The 21873-nt window shown below is 29.5% G+C and overlaps 4 protein-coding genes across 5 annotated transcripts; all 4 read left to right on the forward strand.

The window, feature by feature from the left end:
• On the forward strand, positions 1–3593 carry LOC114183282 (ribosome biogenesis protein BRX1 homolog 1-like). 2 transcript variants are annotated; one of them, XM_028070237.2, is made up of 9 exons: positions 1–136; positions 235–462; positions 624–765; positions 1031–1109; positions 1316–1440; positions 1935–2036; positions 2827–2895; positions 2978–3076; positions 3171–3593. In XM_028070237.2, exons 2-9 carry the CDS (start codon positions 251–253, stop codon positions 3300–3302), a joined length of 960 nt encoding a protein of 319 aa, XP_027926038.2. In that variant the 5' UTR covers positions 1–136; positions 235–250; the 3' UTR covers positions 3303–3593. The 2 variants fall into 2 exon arrangements, with proteins under 2 accessions (XP_027926038.2, XP_027926040.2); XM_028070239.2 differs by having other exon boundaries at positions 16–136; positions 247–462.
• A 2764-nt stretch (positions 3594–6357) lies between these two features.
• On the forward strand, positions 6358–6936 carry LOC146885968 (protein GLUTAMINE DUMPER 6-like). Its single transcript, XM_085672936.1, has one exon. It carries the CDS (start codon positions 6416–6418, stop codon positions 6737–6739), a length of 324 nt encoding a protein of 107 aa, XP_085529062.1. The 5' UTR covers positions 6358–6415; the 3' UTR covers positions 6740–6936.
• Positions 6937–12474: 5538 nt separating this feature from the next.
• On the forward strand, positions 12475–14563 carry LOC146885969 (uncharacterized). The gene is made up of 3 exons (XM_085674067.1): positions 12475–12975; positions 13021–14277; positions 14387–14563. Exons 1-3 carry the CDS (start codon positions 12475–12477, stop codon positions 14561–14563), a joined length of 1935 nt encoding a protein of 644 aa, XP_085530193.1.
• A 230-nt stretch (positions 14564–14793) lies between these two features.
• On the forward strand, positions 14794–15411 carry LOC146885970 (uncharacterized). The gene has a single exon (XM_085674068.1). The coding sequence runs from the start codon at positions 14809–14811 to the stop codon at positions 15409–15411; it is 603 nt and encodes a 200-aa protein (XP_085530194.1). The 5' UTR covers positions 14794–14808.
• The last annotated feature ends 6462 nt before the right edge of the window (positions 15412–21873 follow it).

The raw sequence follows: 21873 nt of genomic DNA on the forward strand, positions 1-21873 counted from the left end.
AATCATGTTTATAAAGGCCCAGCTTAAAGCAAACTAGAGAAACCCTTTGCCGCCATTGCCGCAACTCATTCATTCATTTATCGCCACCACCGGCGAAATCCCAAACCAGTTTTTCTATCATCTCTTTCCACAGCAGGTGCGTTTATTCTCTGGCGCGCAACTTGCTAAAGGGTCATTGGCAATTTTTATTTTATTTTTTTATGTTTTTGTGATTATCGTTCTTGAGTTTGGCAGATTTTGAAGCAGAAACATGGTGAAGAAGAGAAAGCGCAGTGATAGTAGTGAAGTTGTTGCACAGCCCAAAAAGGAAGATGCTGCTCCAGAGAGACCAGCGAGGACCCTTCTGGGTTGGAAGGATAAGAGTCAAGTCACTGATGAAGTAGATGACAATAACGTTGCTTCACCAAAATTCAGGAACAAGGAGAAGGTTTTGGTCACTTGCTCTAGGCGCATCAGTTACAGGTACAACCTAATACACACCCCATAATATTTTACATATTTTGTGTGCTTTTTCGAGTTTGGATTACTCTAATTTTGTGTCTTGATTAAGTTTAAGAACAGAGAAATCTTGTATATTGTGATGGTATTCATGGTCGGAGTATTTATTTTGCATTAATTTGTAGGTACCGACATTTGATGTTGAACTTGGTGTCACTTTTGCCGCATTGCAAGAAGGATAACAAGGTTGAATCAAAAGAAACTAAAGGCGCTACCCTTAACGAGCTTGTGGAGCTCAAAAGTTGTTCCTCATGTTTATTTTTTGAGGTATTTTATGTATATGCTACAAGGTTTTTTCAGTGCTGTGTTACTTCAATTTAGGATTGATGTGTTGTTAAGTTCTGTAGGCTAGTATTTGCATTATTTTTGCGCTATTTGGCAAAGTTGAAGCATGCTAATAGGTAGAAGAATTCTTTTGTTGGTTACAACTGTTGATGCTATTTCATTACGATATGGTAGCCATGAGTTTTCGTCTGGTCAGCTTGTTATATTCTATTGGTGTCTTCTCTCATTTTTTACGTATCAATTTCAGTGCAGGAAGGGAAAAGATCTTTATCTCTGGATGGCCAAATGCCCCGGTGGCCCATCTGTAAAGTTTTTAGTTAGTGCAGGTAATTTTCTGATCCGATCATTGTCATAATGTTAATATAACACTACATTGCTTGCTCTGATTGTGTAGAGTTCTGATGTCTGTATACTTTAGGCATCACTGGTCATTATTCCCAGTGAACTATGACTTTGTGTTTCTCTCTCTCTCTGTCGGGACTATTTTTGTAAACTTTTAGTGATTTTCCCTTTTCCTCCACTGCTTTTTCAGTGCATACAATGGAGGAGTTGAAGCTCACGGGAAATCACCTAAAGGGTTCTCGTCCACTTTTGACGTTTTCTGCAAATTTTGAAAAAGATGCACATTGGAAACTGTTAAAGGAGATGTTGTTACAGGTATGTGGTTGGTTTCTTTCTTTGCAAGTCTTTGTTTTTGTCCGTATAGTTCCATCCAAGGAAAGATTAGGAAAGCTTTAAATTTATGTTTATTACTCTCATATGTGCACTTTCATATACAAGGTAAAGGTTAGCTTGATCATTTCATCTTAGTTTGTTGATTCATGATGTTGTACACCATGAATTTACGGCATAATTGCTTCAGTGCTATCAACCAATGTAATTGGAATCTTACATTTTGGTTGTCATATATTCGCCTTGGAGTTTTTTCTCAGTTTATTGTCCTGATCGGAGAAAATTCAATTGACGTTATTGTTATGTCCACCAATTTTCACGTAGTTTAGATGTCCACCAATTTTCACGTAGTTTAGATTGAGTTAGCTGAGTTCTGTTTAATTTATATTTTCTGTGTGCAGTTGTTTCTATTTCTGATACTGTTGTCTGTCTACTGTATTTGATAATTTCTGATACACTATTTCTTTCTTTTTGTTTAGATATTTGAAATACCAAAGGACCATCGAAAAGCTAAGCCCTTCCATGATCATGTTTTTGTTTTCTCAATAGCTGATGACCATATATGGTTCCGGAATTACCAGGTTTGTGTTTGTTTTTGCGCAAGATGTTAAGAATGTCCTTTACTACTTTTGAATTAATATAGAGATTAAAATCTGGAGATTGTTAGGAGCATCTTTTCTGCCTACTTCTAAACAAATTAAGTGTATACATTGTTATTATAAGTATGTTGATTGCTCTTTTTAGCCACAGGTTGATGATTGAAGTGATGTTTGGGTTGAGCACTTTTAACCTTTACTCCTTTACTTTCTTATAAACATTACTGAAGAATCAACTTATCTGTACATTTCAATTTGAAGGATTCGTGTTTGAAAAGATTTCAATAATATATAAAGAATGATTTAACCACAACAATTTTGAAGATGGAGGATATTTGACCATTATAACGAGTTTAAATAAATTTGATCTACTACCAGTGTAAAACATTTTATTTGTAAATTTATAAACATATGTTCCACTATGGTATTGTTTCTTAAGCGCAAAGGAAACTATGATGGTCAGTCTTATCAGATCAGTGATGTCTGAATCAAGTGCTGATTTTGGTTTGACCTGTGCAAGCCTGCAATAGACGTTCTACTCGGTTTTTGTTGGATAATAAACCGTTAGATTGAGTAATTTGTGTTATACTCATGACATAGTCATTAGAGGACAATAGTTATTTTTAGTTGTTCGCCATACTCGTATTTAATGCGAACATTATGTGGTCTCATTTTCTCCAACTATATAATATTGTTTTTTCCATGACACTATTGTATTATTTTCTGCCTGTTGCTAATGCCTACTGATGAATGTTACATCTTTATTCCATTGCAGATTTCTGTTCATCATAATGAATCAGACAAATTACCAAGGGGAGGCCTTGATAAAATGACATTGATTGAGGTCTGAAAACTGGTTCTTGATGTATATTTTGATCTTTCGATTTCTAACATTCATTTAACCTGTGAGCAAACTATTTGTTTAGGTCGGTCCACGGTTCTGCTTGAACCCAATCAAAATATTTGGTGGCAGTTTTGGTGGCCCAACATTGTATGAGAATCCATTCTATGTATCTCCAAATCAGGTACCAATGAATGTATATTTTCATGTATGCTTAAAATTTCTCAAAAACTCTACTAATAATAATTATATCTGTGATTGGTTGCTGGTTGTGATAGATTCGAGCTTTGGAGAAAAAGAAGAAGTCTGGAAAGTTTGCTAAGAAGGTCAAAGCAAAGACAAGGAGGAAAATGCATGAGATGTCTAATCCTTTGGAGCCTGATGAGTTTGCAGATATGTGGAAAGATTGATTTTAATTACAGCCACATCTAAAGAGTAAGAAAAAAAAATCATATGCCACCTTATATCCATTCATCATGAGATGGAACATTTGGTTGGCAGCTATAGCCTTTGATGTGAATTGCTCTATATGTTCAGTTGGAGATATAGGTTGTACTTCTGTTTATCCTCCATAGCATGTAAGGGAGACTTTTTTATTCTTAAATTTTATTTTCTGTAATTCATGCGGGGGCTTGTTGTCTTATCAAACATTGATTTGTTGGAAATTAAATTTTGGTAGAGAAGATTTCAGTTGAGTTTGAGATTGGTTTGAATGTTATGTTTATTGTGAGGTTCCTCCTATAACATATAAGTTCGTTTGAGCTTTCATCCCCTCTTTCAGTGTTTTCAATATGGTTTGTTTAGGGTTGCTCTTTGACAAAAAGATATTGAAAGTATTTTAGTTGATTAGTCCCTTTGAAAATTATCAATTTATTAATCAAATTTAAGATCTATAAGCTGATATTCTCAGAAAACTATAAATGGATGATATTACGCTTGAAAAGTATTACGCATAGAACAAAAGTATAAATATAATAACCAATTTTTTTTTTTGTATAAATATACATCCTCTTCAAATAGAAAGGAGTTTTCTTCATTCTAAAACATATAATTGTGAAGGAAAACCGTTTGAGAAATGATAATAAAATTAATAAACCACCGACAATTTATTTTTTCTCCCTCAAGAAAACTTGGTCTATTGATAAAGTTTGAAACAATATAAATAATCACAAAAACCAGTATGTTGAGATAAAGGATACAGTGGAACTGCATAATTCTACGGATCATTTATGATGAAACCAGACTTTAGGATTCAATTTGCTAAAGAATTTTAATATGGATTTAGATCCACAAATGTGAATCTCAACTTTAACCATAACATTTTTGTCTTTTAGTTAGGTGTATATCTAGAAGAGTAGTATTTGGTTAGCACTTAAAGTCAGGGCCACAAAATAAATGTTGGCCTCATGTAACTCCAAAAGAAACAGAACATATTCCAATTTTAACTCTGAAACCAAAAATCCAATCACCATTGTTTCTTTACATTTTTTGTTCCAATTGGCCTGAGACATGAACTGAAACATGTTGTGATCACACTATGATAACATATATTTAAATATGTTTATGTGGAGTTGGAATATGTGAGTGAGTGCTGGGTGGCCCTCCAACAAATTTCTTAACCTCATGAGTTCATAAGTCTTAAGGACAATGACCCTTCCATCAACCACTCCCACTCAGTTATTTTATTCCAATTTACCCCACAAAAAGATTTTGCTTTTTCTCACCTTAATCGACCAACTAAGTGACCATTCTATTTTCCACACACCAAATCCATTATGTCAGTCCACAGATTTGTCCTGTTATAGTACAATGGATCACATTAGAAAAATAAAAACACTAACCCCATTATGTGTTTCTCCATTGTTTTGCAATGCCACAGCACAATAATTATAGTTCTTAACTTCCTGACACACTCGATTATGATTATTTCTTTGAATTGCTGCACTGCTCTTGTTCAAGCAAAAGATCTTCATGTTTCCTCTTTCACAGTGTACACGATTCTATGAATTTATATTACTGAACAAAAAAAAGTAAACGTTTAAATCAGATGAAAGTAGCGCAATAAATATTTTTTATATTTATTTATTTTTAAATAACTGTGATATTGCACTTCGTCGTATAGTTTTACAAACTAATATTGATTTTCTTCGATTCAAATTATTACTTCTTCTTGTATAATTCCTTGTAATTAAGAAGTGTGACTAATAATTGTAGTTCCGTGTCTCTTAAACGTTTGTGGGGCCTATTTAGAGACTTTTAATAGAACAACAATTTCAGGTTTCTTTTTTTGTTGCTTCATTGATACAATATCAAATAATCCATTTGGAAGTTACAAAACAACCAACGGAATAATATAAGTCACACATTATCCGAATTAGATTCCTTAAAGGGTATTTATGAAGGATACAACAAGTGTGTCGTGATTTAGTTTATTTCCAAAATAAATGAGACTTTCATATTTTTTAAGTAATCTTTAGAAAGGTTGTTTTCGAGTTTAATCTGGAACAGAGACTCAGTTAGGACATGTTTTGGATTTCTGTTTGAATTTCAATACACTCCTAATAAGACTCGTTTCTTTTCTACAAAGGTAAACAATGATAAAGAGTAATATAAAAGGGTATGAAGTGTTCTTTTGATATTTAATAAAAGTTGAATCATAATTATACAATTTAATGAATTTGTATTTAGTTTTGTTGCTGATGCATCAATTGCTATGTAATACAGGTTAAATGAATCAAGTTATAATAAAATTGTGATGCTTTAATTATTGCCCTTTTAAGTCAAAAAAATTGTACTTTAATTATTAATTACAACTTTTGATTTGATTATGTGATAAACATTCAATTCAATAATAATAATAGATATTAGGTTTAACTAATCAGATGTTACCTACTTTTGTTTAGATGTGTCAGTTTGGTACTCGCTTTTAAAAACGTGTTAATCAAATCTCAACTTGTGAAGAAGTGTCTCAATCATATTCTTTTCAAGACAAAAATTATTAAGGTTGTTAACTTAATTCATAACTTTTACCACTAAATTTTAATATAAATATCAATACTTAATTTTGTAAGTCATTTTAAATATCAATATCATTAACGGTTTTAATAATTTTTTGCTAAAAAAAACCTAATTAAGACATATTTTCAAAAGTTAGAACTTAATTAATACCTTTTGAAAAACAGATATCAAACTGACATATCTAAACGAAAGTGAATATCATTCGACTAATTAAACCTTGATATTATACTTCAAACACTCAGAAAAGGAATCAACAATGATTTGAAGTTTCACACAACACAACCTCAAAGAGATGAAGAATAACAAAAATACGATCAAGAAATAACAAATGGGCGTTTTAGTAACTTCAGAACATTTCCTTTCATGTAAGATCCATAACTGTAGCACTTGTACTTAATCAAGTAATATAAATTGATCAAACTCTATAACATCCACACCATTCCAAAATCAAAAATCAGTTTCCAAAGAAAAAGTTTGCAACTTCATAAAAAAAGTACCAAAAAGAATGAACTCAAGCAGAAGAAGTGAATCAGGAGAAGGTGGTTTCAGAAACTTGTGTTCTCCCATACCTTACCTCTTTGGTGGCTTAGCTCTCATGCTCGCAGTCATAGCAGTTGCATTACTCATCGTAGCTTGTTCTTATCGTAAACATTATTATGCTTCAAACTCAGCCAGTGATGAAGAGAAACCACCAAAGATGGAGGAAAAGAAGATCGATGTTTCAGAGCCAAATACTGTTGTGATCATGGCTGGGGAAAGCAAACCCACTTATTTAGCCAACCCAGTTCCCTCCACAACCCATAATCTTGTCGACTCATCACCGAAGTAGTCGTGACTCGCGAAGACTTTACTTCAAATTTTGGCTCAATTTATTTATTTTTAGAAATGTGTGAATTTAATCCTTTTAACCACATAGTTTATTTGATGTTTCAAATATATTTTATGGTAGTATTTGAGTTGTTTACACCGGTCGACACATTCACACTAATGTTAGTCGAGAATCGCGTTTGAAATATCACGCATGTAAAATAAATTGGTTCAAATTTTGAAAGAGAAACTAATTTTAATTTTCACTAAATGATGATGGACCCAAAATATATTTAACCCTTAATTTTCTTTTTCACTTTTCATTTTTATAATATTTGAACAAATTTGCCCCGAATATGTAAAAATCAAGAAGTAAGTCTGCCAGAAAAAAAATCTTGTAGAAGTTTTCCTTTTCTGCGGTTTAATTAAGTTTCCATAACGAATATAAATACAATTTTGTAGCTCTTTTTTGAACTCTTGTTATTAATGTGCGAGATGTAAATTGAAGAAAATGAAATGGATATGTTGGTCTTTTCATGTAAAGCATGTTTTTTTGTCTGTTATTCTCTTGCTCATGGCAAATTTCATTTGTTGTAAAGCCTGGTCCAATTGGAAAATGATGAGTAATTTAGAAAGAAGAGGAAGAAACAAAATTAGGTTTCAGTTCAAAGTTAAAGAAAAAGAGATGAAAGAAGAAAAAAGTACGTCGGGTGTACGGTGGATCTAAGACCTTAGAAGGAATTTAATTTTCATTTGCTATGCTTACTAAATTATTTATAGTATTTTTTTATTAACTTTTACAATTACGAATTAAATTTAGGAGAGGAAAAAGGTCTAGGATTGGACTTTTTAAGAAAAAGAAAAATTTTTATCGTTAAGATTTGATTACTAAATTTTGATAATTTTTTTTTATAATTTAAAATGTTATTTTTCAAATGATTTTTTATTTTTTATTTTTTAAAATCATTTAAAAGATGATATATTATATTATAATATAGTTCATAAAATTTAGTAGTCAAAATACTATTCTTTTTTTGAAATGGTCGAAAATGTTCTATGCATACTTTTCTTTTGCTCAATACAAAAGAAAACGAATATTGTACATCTCCATTTTTTATATTAGGAGCTGTTATTCTAGATTATAAGAAAACAAATCCTAAATGCTTAAATTTTAAAAATAATGACAATAGGTTTAATTAATATTGAATGAAAATGGAAAGAAGTTTTGGAAAATCAGAAAATTTGATATAAATAGGTGGGAGACAAGTGAGATCAATTGCATTAACTACAACTTATTAAGTTTTACACTTTTTTTAGTTGAGATATACATTAACATAAGATGTTTTTCTTCTGACTTTTTGATCCTTGATCATTCCTTTCGAACAACAAACGTCAAATTAAAATTAAAAATCAACTTTCAAAATGATATTGTATTTATTTCATACATTATAAATTCATCTTATTTCTATATAAGGAAAGATTTCCACAATGAAAAAAAACAAAACATAATAAAAATGAAAAAGAAAGAGAAGAACAAATCAAAAATATTTCTTAAATTTTCAAAGTGTTATATAAAATCTGTCAACCCTTATTATTTTAAGGAGAAATGTCTCACTATCCACAAACAACTTGACAAGTACATTTGCGTTGGTTCTGAGAAAGATTATTACAAGTACAATTCATAGGCATGGCACTTGCACCTAGTCTTGCAAGAAATTCTTCAAAACACCTTCTTCCTGATGCTCCCAATGGACATTGTCCATCAAAATTCATCGATTTTGGACAAAATTTCCATTCTCCTATTCATCACAACATCACAAATACATCAAAATTTTATTTCAAAATTTTTAGAAAAACAAGATAAAAAAGCTAGAAATCAAGATAATAAGTAATAATTTTACCATAAGTTTGGCTGAAGAGGACAAACACAACCAACACAACAAATATACTGTTTTGCAACTTGGTCATGATGTTAATTTTTACAAAATTTATCTTTATTTTTCTATCGTTTGAAGTGATTAAAAAATGTTGCGTTAAAGTGATATTTATACACATGTATAACGTAATATCTACTATTTTTGTTAATTAATTATTATATTTTTCTTTCTTTAATATATTTTTCTTAAACACAAAATAGATACAAAAACTAAATCAAATATTATCAGTTATGGAAGTTTAAAATTATTCAAATTTAAACATACTTAAAATGAAACTCCTATGATTTAATTTCTTATTATATTATATAAATTAACATATGCATTACAGTATAAAATTATTTAAAAACTTTTCAAATTTTAAACTTTATTTCTGTTATCTGCAATATTATTTTCTTTCCACTTAATTTCTTTGCGAATCATTAAAATCAAATATGATAAATATAATTATTTACTAAAGAAAATCATCCTACATAATAATATTTTCAATCAGCATAACTATTTAATGGATTAATTAATTCATTCAAAATTTGAAGTATAATTTTATAAAATCTTCCACATATTAACTTTTACAATTAGGAATTATTTTTAGGAGAGAAAAAAAAGGTGAAGGATTGTACTTCATAGGAGAAAGAAAAATTTATACTAGTGATTTGCTGCAGCTTTAGGAAAAAGAAAAATAACAGAAGTATATTATATTATCTATTAATTATTCTTTTAATTGGATTTATAATTAGGAATTAGAGTTTCAATTTTAGATTTTAATTAGAAATTATTTAGATATTAATTATTTAGTTTAAAAAAAAATAAGGAAAACAAAATTAAAGGAAGCTTTTAGGAAAAGAAGAAAAATTAGAAGTATATTATACTATCTATAAATTATTCTTTTAATTGAATTTATAATTAGGAATTTGGAGTTTCAATTTTAGATATTAATTAGAAATTATTTAGATATCAATTAAATAGTTTTTAAAAAGTTGTTAAATATGTTTTTGGTCCATCAAATTTCAGTTAATTTTGAAATTAGTTCATTTTTGAAACTTGATACCAATTTAGTCATTCATCTTTATAAATGTGTGAATTTAGTCTTACTTACCAAATTTTGTTAAGTTTATTTGATATTTTAAACGCATTTTATTATAATATTTGAGTTAATATTGAAGCGAAAATGTGTCAAACGGGTAAACAATTCAAATACTATCATGAAATGTGCTTGAAACGTTAGATAAACTTAATAAAATTTGGTTAAAAATACTAAATTCACGCATTTTTAGAAATGAATGATTAAATTGGTAAAAAATTTAAAGATTGACTAATTTAAAATTTTACTGAAATTTGAATAACAAAAATATATTTAACCCTTTAAAAAATAATAGAAAATAAAATTAAAGGAAGGTGGTATGGGGAGAAATCAATCGATTAGGAAGCAAAATATTTTTTTTTTCAAATATTTAGTAAAAATTTTAACAGGAGGCTTTTTCGTGTATATATATATATATATATATATATATATATATATATATATATATATATATATATTGGTATGTCAATTTATTTAATTATATTATATTTAGTTAGATTGAATTAAATATTATTTAAATTCATTCTTATTATGTATGTGAATATTAGTTATATATTGTGTGTACGTTGATTATATAATATAACTTATACATTATTATATTTCATATTATCGTTTTAAAAATAGTATAATTCGTATACTTTTTATCATTATTGTTGTTATGAAAAATAATTTTATCAATTACAGTTTTTAAATCACGGATTTCATTAAATATTTACATAAGATCTTTGTGCAGATATTTGTGTAGGTAGTAAACGAATTTTAGATAGAATGAGAAAAAATAACAATTATCCATCTTCGTCTTGTTATTTATAGTTGAGTTCGTATTTATGACCTTGTTCTTATTAATACAGTTTTCTTTCTTCAATTTTTATTAAATACATTTTTTACTATTACATATTAACAAAGTTTAGATTGTAATAAAAATGTTATACTATTTTATTAAAATGTTTAAATATTTTTTCTACAGAAAACGAAAGTAGAATGTTTACAAAGATAAAATAAATTATTTCCATATCGTTGAACTAAAATTTGTAATCCATAATACTAAACATGAGGTAAGTTGAAATGATAAGGTGACCCAACAGTTAGAATGAGAGAAAAGAGAAAAAAATTGCAGGTTCAATCATCTTACTTAACAAAGATACACATTGTCTCAAACAAAATTTCAACGAGATAGACATTGACATAAAATGTTTTTCTTTTAGCTTTTTGATTGCTACTCATCCTCTCCAAATAATAAACATCAAATTAATATTTTAAACAACATTAAAATTTGAAATCTTTAAAATGACATTTGCATTTACTTTATATATTATAAACTCATTTTATTTCTAAATAATAAGAGATTTCAAACAATAAAAAAGAAAAAAAGAAAAACAAAGATGAAAAGGAAATAAATGAACAAATTGAAAACATTTCTAAAATTTTCAACGTATTTCTTATTGTTTTAAAGAAAAGCATCTCATTGTCCACAAACAACTTGACAAGTGCATTTGCGTTGATTCTGGGGAAGATTATCACACGTGCAATTCATAGGTGTGGCACTTGCTCCTAATCTTGCAAGAAATTCTTCAAAACAGCTTCTTCCTGATGTTCCCAATGGACATTGTCCATCAAAATTCATCGATTTTGAGCAAAATTTCCATTCTCCTATTCATGACAACATCACACAAACATCAAAATTTTATTTCAAATTATCAACATTCATATTTATTGAATCAATGGCAACGAGAATGAAGAATTTTGAAAAAAATAAAATAAAAAGATAAAAATCGAGATAATAAATAATAATTTTACCATAAGTTTGGTTGAAAAGAACAAACAAAGCCAACATAACAAGCACAATGTTTTGCAACTTGGTCATGGTGTTGGTTTATGCAAATTTATCTTTGTTTTTCTACCTTTTGAAGTGATTCAACAATGTTACGTAAAAGTCATATTTATACACAAGTATAATGTAACATCAATTACTTTTGTTAATTAATTATTATATTTTTCTTTCTTTAATATATTTATGATAAACACAAAATAGATTCAAAAACTAAATAAAATATTATCAGTTATGGAAGTTTAAAATTATTTAAATTTAAACATACTTAAAATGAAACTCCTATGATTTGATTTCTTATTATATTATATAAACTAACATATGCATTATAATATAAAGGGTTAATTATGTTTTTGGTCCCTCAAGTATCGACCATTTTTGGTTTTCGTCCCTCATTCAAAAGATGCGCTATTTAAGTCCCTCACGTTCTGAAACGCATGAAATTCGTCCTCATTTTTTAACTCCGTTAGGTTTATTAGAAAGCTGGCAGACGGAGTGCCACGTCAGGATCCCGTTTTTAACAGTGTTGATTTTTTGATTGACACGTGGTAAATTTAGAAGCTGCGTTTTTTACGACTAAGTTACTAAGTCGTTTTAGTTTATTAAGAAGCTGTGTTTTATTAGGGTTTAGGTTAAAATTAGAAAGAAAGGGGTTTTGGTGAGATTGAAATGCGTTCGTGAAGGAGGACCATCGCAAGGGATTGGAGAGATTGAGATGCGTTCGTGAAGGAGGACGAAATTGCAATTTCGACGACGAAGTTGAGATATTTGAACGAAGAAGACAGCGCTGTGATCAACAAAGAAAGCAGGTTCGTCCCTCTTCGAGTGTTTAGGGTTTCATTTGGTTGTTTGTTGATTCCGTTCATGATTCGATTAATGTGTTCTGTGTGTTCGTTTGAAATGTAGGGTTGGGAATGGGGTTCGATGTAGCTTTTCACCATATGGGTAGGTTCGAAAGAAATAGGGGACTGAAGTACGTTGGGGGTGAGATTCATGTTGTTAAGGGGATTGATCCGAATTTTTGGTCGTTCTTTGAAGCATTAGGTATAGTGAAAGAGTTCAAGTACGGTGGTGAAGTGAAGCTTTGGTGGAAGGGGTCAAAACAAAGTTTGTTAAACAACCTTAGACTACTGAGTGATGATAAGGAAGCTATAGAGTTAGCTAACTTTGCCGAGAAGAGTAAAGAGGAAGTTGATATCTATGTCCAACATGTTCCTAGTCAGGCTGAAATAGTTCACTTCATTGGTGGATTGGATGAAGTTGTCGCTGAAGAGGATGTCGTAGTTGAGGAGGCAGAGGTGAATGACGGAGATGCTGTGGTTAGGGAGGCCGAGGTGAATGATGAAGAGGCTGTGGTTAGGGAGCCAGAGGTGAATGGTGAAAATGATGTGGTTAGGGAGGCAGAGGAGGCAGAGGTGAATGGTGGAAATGATGTGGTTAGGGAGGCAGAGGAGGCATAGGTGAATGGTGGAAATGATGTGGTTAGGGAGGTAGAGGTGATTGGTGAAGAGGATTTGGTTAGGGAGGCCGGGGTGAATGATAAAGAGGCTGTGATTGGTGAAGATCATGTGGTTGGGGATGCAGAAGTTAATGGTGAAGAGGAACAACAAGATCCACCTAGAGATAGACTAGATGATAGTGAAGAAGAAAGGATGGCTGATGATGATGATGGATTTGGGATGGACAACAATTCAAGTCACAGAAAGATTGGCCCTGTTTTGGAAAGGTGGAAAGAGTTTAAACGAAATTCAAGCAAAGTCAAAAATAAAAGATATGTTAGTGAAGGTTCTTTTGTTACTAATGAAGAAATTGGAGAGCATGAGATAAATGAGGAATACATGAGTGATGACTTAGATTCTGATGTGGACAATGATGATGGTATTCTTAATGTTGGACCAAAGTTTTCAAAGTATAAACCGGAAGATATGAAGAAGGATTTCAAATTTAAATTGGGAATGGAGTTTAGTTCTCTGAAAGATTTTAAATATGCACTAATGGAGCATAGTGTGTTAAATGGTAAAGAAGTAAAATTTGTCAAGAATGACCACAAGAGAGTGAGGGCTGTTTGTAAGAGAAAATGTGGGTTTTTAATTATGGTGAGCAAGGTTAGAGGTAAGCAAACCTTTAGGGTGAAGACACTAGTGGGTGGTCATAAATGTGGACGTGTTTTTGGTAACAAAAATGCCAACACAGACTGGATTGCTCAAGTTTTAATAGACAGATTCATGAATGTTGGTTTAATGACAGTGAATCAAATCATTGATGAAATCAAAAAGACATACAGTGTTGGTATCACTGCTTGGAGGGCTGGAAAAGCAAAACAAATAGCAATGGACAATTTGGTGGGGGATGGACAGCGTCAGTACAATCGTTTATTTGATTATGTTGGTGAATTGTTGAGAGTTAAAGCTGGAACTTTCAAGGTTAAGATCAACCAACCACAACCCACTTTGCCACCAAGATTTGGAAGTTTCTATATGTGCTTAGATGGTTGTAAGCAGGGGTTTGTGGCTGGGTGTAGACCCTTCATTGGTGTTGACGGTTGCCACTTGAAGACAGCCTATGGTGGTCAGTTATTGGTAGCAGTTGGTAGGGATCCCAATGACCAGTACTTCCCATTAGCCTTTGCTGTTGTTGAAAACGAATGCAAGGAGACATGGAGATGGTTTTTGACACTGCTACTACAGGATATTGGTGACATTGATGGTCATCGTTGGGTATTCATTTCAGACCAACAAAAGGTAAAACAGATACATAATATTGTTTTTAACTGCTTCAAAATTAGTTGTCTGATTATGTCTAATTTGGTATTATATTTATTTGCAGGGACTTATGACTGTGTTTGATGAGATATTGAATGGTGTTGAACATCGTTTCTGTCTGAGGCACCTGTACAACAACTTTAAGAAGAAATTTGGTGGTGGTGTAGTCATCAGGGACCTTATGTGGGGGCAGCAAAGGCTACTTTTTATGCAGGATGGGAAAAAAAGATGGGTGAGTTGAAAAATTTAAATCCTGATGCTTATAACTGGTTAATTGCAATTCCTACCAAATCGTGGTGTAAACATGCATTCAGCATTTACACTAAATGTGATGTGTTGATGAATAACCTTTCTGAGTCATTTAATAGCACCATTTTACTAGCTAGAGATAAACCCATTATTAGCATGATGGAATGGATTAGATCATACATAATGAGTAGGTTTGCAACACTTAGAGAGAAGTTGAATGCATATCCTGGAAATGTAATGCCTAGACCCCAAAAGAGGCTAGATAGGGAAGTGGAAAAAAGTGGGAATTGGCTTCCTGTGTGGGTAGGGGATGCTAAGTTTGAAGTCACACAGGGGTTCACAATGGAAAAGTTTGTGGTTGATCTAAGCAAAAGTAGTTGCAGTTGTTACTTTTGGGATTTGGTGGGTATACCTTGTAGGCATGCTGTGGCAGCAATTAACTATAAGATAGAAAATCCTGAGGCTTATGTCCACGCATATTACAAGAGAGATGCCTACCAAGCTTGCTATGGCCCTGAAATTACCCCAATCAATGGCCAACAACTTTGGCCAAAAAGTACTCAACCTGAACTACTTCCTCCAATTTACAAAACCCCCCCTGGTAGACCAAAAAAACTACGAAGAAGGGAAGCTGATGAACATGTCAGTCATTCCAAGCTTTCAAAGAAAAATATCATGGGAAAGTGCAGCAGATGCAACCAGTATGGTCATAATATAAGAAGCTGTAGAAAGGGCATGAGAAGAAAGGTAAATAGTAAAAGAGCACCAACACAAACAAGAAGCAGATCGGCACAAGTTTTAGGCTCTCAAGCAAGTAGTAATACTGCACAGCCCACGTGAAATTGAATGGAGATCCAAACTTTTTTGTTGCTTTATTAAAGAAATCTGTAATAGACAATTACTTTTGACACATTGGGCATAGGGATAGTGGACCACTATTTTGTTTTGGAGCACCACTTTTGTTGCTTTATTAAACTTTGCAGTGCTGTATTTAAAAATGTGGACCACTTTGTCTATTATGGAATACTTTATTGAATGCAATAGCAGGGACCACTTTTGTTGCTTTATTATAGTTTGCAGTGCTGTATTTAAAAATGTGGACCACTTTCATATAACGCTCTAAATCTCTTGAATACTTTAATTGTCAAAAACCTATATAAAGTCCACTGATTGTAATTCTGTTTTGTTATTTCTTGGGTGTTTATTCTTGCATTAGAACACATTCATCTGAAAACATTTTTGCTAAATTGTTGTTAAGAAAAGCTTCAAAGATATGAAAGGGAGAAAGTCCCTCTGATTTGAGGGGAAGGACCAAATTTTGTTTGTTGTAGCTTGAGTCTCAATTCCTTGAGTTAGTGGGTGATAAACTAACTAATACAGATTGGCATAGCAGAATGGTATGTGGATAACGTGACAATTCATAACATAATTCTAGAAATCTTTCTGAGAAATAGGGTCTCTGCAACAAGAAGAAATCATATTTGTGTGAGAAATGAGGCCAAATTTTGTTTCTGTTACTTCTATACATGTTACTACATCACTTATTCTTACATCACTTATTCTTATGTCCTCTTATTTTTTCAATATAGTATTTTACATTAGACAAATGTTATGGATTCTAAGGGACTGTTTGAGAAACTGCATAACTGAAAAATGCATTGGTAGGAATTTTTTGTGGTTTGAATTTCTAATCTCTTGGGCGTTATTCTCTTTCTACCATTCATGATAGGTCCCTATGAAGAAAGACAAAAATAGGCATGTTAGACAACAAGAAAATTTGGTAACTATTTTTCTGGTGAGGAGATATTTTGTTTAAAGTGGTTCTACTGTAAATGCACTGTTACATGTGATGTGAACTGTGTTTTCTCTTGATGAAATTCATATGCCAACTGTTACTTTCTCTTAAGCTTAACCATTCATATTCTACACCATAAATTCATATTCTACACCATAAATATCATCAGTACAAACTCATTCCCCAGAAATACAATAACTAATTACAGTTTAACTTGAACAAAAACATAACCACAAATACAATTGAAAATGCCCACGACAGTACAAATAAAAGTTGCAGCAATTTCCCAAATGTTTTCTCTTTTTGCAATTTCCTTTTCAACTTCTCGTTTTTCTTAATCAAGTCCAGTATCAATTTCTCCTTTTCCAAACAAACTTCCTCTTCTTCAAATCGTTTTCCGGCGCCAGCTTCAAATTCCGATTCTCTACCTTCTCCTTTACATTCCTCTTCATTAACCCATTCAAAATAATTACAATTTGAATTGGACTGCAAAAAAATTGAAACCATTACAACAACCACCAAAGCAAGGTTGAGTAAAACAAATGCAATTTCTCACTTACCGCCCAATTTCGACATCTCCAAAATAACCTGCCCTTGTTCTTCACAGTACCTGCCTTTAGGAGCAACAATCGTTCCCCACACCCACACACTTTCGATGCTATTTCTGAACATGACATTGAGCTTTGAGAAATTTTCGAACCACTTTTCCTTTGCCTACAATCAATTCCGGAACTACCACTCTTCATCACCTACGTTTCCCCGCACCAAAGTGAACTGCTCAAGCTCCTCACCAACAATCCAATCTCACAATTCAAAATTTAGGGTTCCAAACGTTACCCTCAGACCCCTTTTAAGACCCCTTTTAAAACACGTGGTTACTGTACCTGAGTGAAAGTGAAAAACGGGATCTTGACGTGGCACTCCGTCTGCCAGCTTTCTAATAAACCTAACGGAGTTAAAAAATGAGGACGAATTTCATGCGTTTCAGAACGTGAGGGACTTAAATAGCGCATCTTTTGAATGAGGGACGAAAACCAAAAATGGTCGATACTTGAGGGACCAAAAACATAATTAATCCTAATATAAAATTATTTAAAACTTCTTCAAATTTAAACTTTATTTCTGTTATCTGCAATATTATTTCCTTTCCACGTAATTTATTTGCGAATCATTAAAATCTAATATGATATATATAATTATTTACAAAAGAAATCATTTTACAAAATAATATTTTCATTACTGAAAAAATTCATATTTCCTGCCAATTTTATTTTGAAAATTTTTTCATAGAAAATACTTATAAAAAAAAGAATTTGCAAGAAATTGTTACCAATTTTCTTGCAAAATATTTTGTATAAAACACTTTTCGCAATAAATTTTGTAAGAAATACTTGTAAATTTTATAATTTTGTAAGAAAGATTATCCACGAAAAAATTACCTACCAATTAAATTTTTTTAAAAAAATAACAGAAAAAGGTATTTTCTTGCAAATCTTTTTAACAAATTTGCAAGAAAAATCTTATGTAATATGAGTATTTTTAGTAGAACGTAACTTTTTAATGGATTAATTAATTCATTCAAAATTTTAAGTATAATTTTATAAAATATTCCACATATTAAATTTTACAATTAGGAATTATTTTTAGGCGAGAAAAAAAGGTGTAGGCTTATACATAGGAGAAAGAAAATTGTATAGTACTGATTTGCTGGAGCTTTTAGGAAAGAAAATTAATAAAAGTATATTATATTATCGATAAATTACTCTTTTAATTGAATTTATAATTAGAAATTAGGAGTTCCAAATTTAGATTTTAATTAGAAATTATTTAGATATCAATTAATTAGTTTTTAAAAAAATTAAGGGGAACAAAATTAAATGAAGGTGATATGGGGGAAAATCAAACGATTAGGGAGCAACATATTTTTGTTTTTCAAATATTTAGTAAAAATTTTAACAGGAGGGTTTTTCAGATTATTATATATATATATATATATATATATATATATAGATATAGATATAGATATAGATATATATATATATATATATATATATATAGAGAGAGAGAGGTTAGTATGTCAATTTATTTAATTATCTTATATTTAGTTAGATTGAATTAAATATTATTTAAACCCATTCTTATAATGTATGTGAATATTAGTTATTTTTTGTGTGTACGTTGATTATATAATATAGTTTATACATTATTATATTTGATGAATAATATTATTTAATACCCATGTAAATGTAAATGTATTATGTTTACTAATTGATAGAATACGAGTTATGCTGTATTTGAAAAATATAATAAATATACTTCTTTTTTGTATAAATACATTATAACATTGAATACTTTCATATTATCGTTTTAAAAATAGTACAATTCATATACTTTCTATCATTCCTGTTGTTATGAAAAATAATTTTATCAATTACCTTTTTTAAATCTCGGATTTCATTAAATATTACATAAGATATTTGGGTAGGTAGTGAACGAATTTTATGTGATAGAATGAGCAAAGAATAACAATTATCCATCTTCGTCTGGTTGTTTATAGTTGAGTTCGTATTTATTACCTTGTTCCTATGAATATATAATTTCTTTTTTCTTCATCAATTTTTATTAAATATATTTTTAACTCTTACACATTAACAAAATTTAGTTTGTAATAAAAATGTTATACTGTTTTATTAAAATGTTTAATTTTTTTTTGTGTCGAAAAAGAAAGTAAATGTTTACAAAGATAAAATAAATTATTTCCAATTTTTTGTTGAATTAAAATTGGTAATTCATAGCACTATATATATAAGGTAGGTTAACATGATAAGGTGATCCGTGGTTAGAAAGAAAGAAAGAAAAAACACACGTTGCCTTAGACAAAATCTGAATGAAACAAACATTGACATAAAATACTTTTCTTTTGATTTTTTTATTGTTATTCATTCTCTTCAAATAACAAATATCAAATTAATATTTTAAGTAACATTAAAATTAGAAATCTTTAAAATGACATTTGCATTTAATATATATATATATATATATATATATATATATATATATATATATATATATGTATATTATAAACTCACTTTATTTTTAAATAAAGATGAAAAGGAAATAAAAGAACAAATTGAGAACACTTCTTAAATTTTCAACGTGTTACTTATTATTTTAGGTAAAAGTGTCTTATTGTCCACAAACAATATCACAAGTACATCTACGTAGATTCTCAGGAAGATCAAAACACATGCAATTCGAAGGCATGACACTTGTTCCTAGTCTTGTAAGAAATTCATCAAAGCAACTTTTTACTCCCAGTGAACATTGTCCTTCAAAATTCATCGATACCGGACAAAACTTCAATTGACCTATTCATCACAACATCAAAAAACAAATTTTCATCATTTATACTATGTGAATAATTACAAGAGTATGAAAATTTTTTAAAAAATCAAAATAAAAGAAGCTAGAAATCAAGTAATAACAAATAATTTTACCATAAGTTTGGCTAAAGAGGACAAACAAAGCCAATACAACAAGGACACTGCTTTGCAACTTGGTCATGATGTTAACTTCTACAGAATTTGTTTTTACTTTTACCTTTTGAAGTGATTCAACAATGTTGTGTCAAAATAATATTTATATACATGTATAATGTAACATCCATTATTTTGTTAATTAATTATTATATTTTTTTCTTTATTTAATATATTTCTTTTAGAAACAAAATAGATACGAAAAGTAAATAAAATATTATCAGTTATGGATGTTTAAAATTATTTAAATTTAAACATGAAACTCCCATGATTTGATTTCTTATTATATAAATTAACATATGCGTTACAATACACAATTATTTAAAACTTTTTCAAACTTTTGCTTTCCACGTAATTTATTTACGAATCATTATAATCGTCACCAACAATGAAAATAAGGATAAGTTTAAAATCAAATATGATAAATTTTTAAATATAATTATTTACAAAAGAAAATCATCTTTCATAATAATATTTTCAATCAGCATAACTATTTAATGGATTAATTCATTCATTCAAAATTTGAAGTATAATTTTATAAAATCTTCAAGATAATCCTCTCCTCTTAATTTGTGAGATCTTCCACAACATAACACGTGCTCTTATTACATATAAATTATAAACTCTATTTAATAATAAAATATAATTATTTATAAAAAGAATCATCTTACATAATAATATTTTCAATCAGCACAACTATTTAATGAATGATTAATTCATTCAAAATTTTAAGTATAATTTTATAAAATCTTCCACATAATCCTCTCCTCTTAAGTTTGAGAGATATTCCACAACATAACAGATGCTCTTATTACATATAAATTATAATAACTCTATTTAATAATAAAATTTTCATACCTAAAATATCACTTCTAAAATTTTATTCACAATATATATTAACCACAACAGTTTAGTATTCATTAACTACAATTTAATATAGGTTAACGACAATAATTTAACATATATTAACAAACAAATTAATATATTAACAATAAGAATTTAATGTATTTTAAGCACAACCATTTAATGTATTTCAAGCACAACAACAATTTATATGAGCAAGATCAATATTTCACACCAATAGCACCAATAAATTCACATTAACATCACCAAAAATAAAAATAAAATCAAAAAATTATTCAAATAAAAAATATTTTTCTTGCAAGAAAACTTTATTTGCTTAAAAAAACTCAAATTAAAATCAACAAAATTAATTCCTTTATTTAAAATTAAAAAAGAAATTACTGTAAAAAAAATTATTCTGCTAATAATAACTAAAATAGATAATAATCAAATTTGTTTCATGTTTTACAAATATTTCCTCTCCAGATGATTTTCTTCTAAAACTACACCACTATATTATTTCTTTTCATTTTTTACCCTTTTTTTTATATATTTCAAACCATATAATAATCTAACTCAATATATCACACAAATTCATACCTAATAAAAATAAAATATTAATAAATTGAACCATATATAATTTAACGTATCAAAATCATAATATTTATTCTTTCCCTTCAAAGAATTTACACCATGAGTTCAAATCGATCATATGAAAAATCTTAAGAATATCATTACTAACCAACTATCAACCTCCATAATGATATTTTATATTTTTTTATTTGTAAAAATTGTATTTTCTCTCTTAATTGATCTATTATCGTTATAATTTATATTTTTCTTTAGATACCACAAAACCTCAATACAAAACTTGTTCATACATTAACTAAATATTTTCTTATATTCCATATGAATATCATTGTCAAAGTATATTTTCTTGTTAAAAAATAACAATATTTTCCTTTCTACAATTCCAACCATGGTCACAATATAATCAAAATAAATCAATCTTCCTTCGTATTGATATCAATCTTAAAATACTTATATCACATGCTCTCAAAATACTTTTATTTTTTCAAGAATTCTCAAATATTTCTCTCTAATTCAAAGATTAATATGAAATAATTA

The sequence above is a fragment of the Vigna unguiculata genome, chromosome 5 (assembly GCF_037176805.1).
Source record: "Vigna unguiculata cultivar grain cowpea cultivar isolate G323 ecotype 2 chromosome 5, ASM3717680v1, whole genome shotgun sequence".
NCBI classification, from domain to species: Eukaryota; Viridiplantae; Streptophyta; class Magnoliopsida; order Fabales; family Fabaceae; genus Vigna; species Vigna unguiculata.

Bases quoted from the DNA above. Each gene is read 5' to 3' on its own strand.
- LOC114183282 (XM_028070237.2), top strand. From the start codon at position 251: ATGGTGAAGAAGAGAAAGCGCAGTGATAGTAGTGAAGTTGTTGCACAG. The intron at 1,110-1,315 runs GTAATTTTCTGA...CTGCTTTTTCAG, and splicing joins AAAGTTTTTAGTTAGTGCAG to TGCATACAATGGAGGAGTTG. The intron at 1,441-1,934 runs GTATGTGGTTGG...CTTTTTGTTTAG, and splicing joins TAAAGGAGATGTTGTTACAG to ATATTTGAAATACCAAAGGA.
- LOC146885968 (XM_085672936.1), top strand. From the start codon at position 6,416: ATGAACTCAAGCAGAAGAAGTGAATCAGGAGAAGGTGGTTTCAGAAAC.
- LOC146885969 (XM_085674067.1), top strand. From the start codon at position 12,475: ATGGGGTTCGATGTAGCTTTTCACCATATGGGTAGGTTCGAAAGAAAT. The intron at 12,976-13,020 runs GTGAATGGTGGA...GAGGAGGCATAG, and splicing joins GGGAGGCAGAGGAGGCAGAG to GTGAATGGTGGAAATGATGT. The intron at 14,278-14,386 runs GTATTCATTTCA...ATTTATTTGCAG, and splicing joins ACATTGATGGTCATCGTTGG to GGACTTATGACTGTGTTTGA.
- LOC146885970 (XM_085674068.1), top strand. From the start codon at position 14,809: ATGCCTAGACCCCAAAAGAGGCTAGATAGGGAAGTGGAAAAAAGTGGG.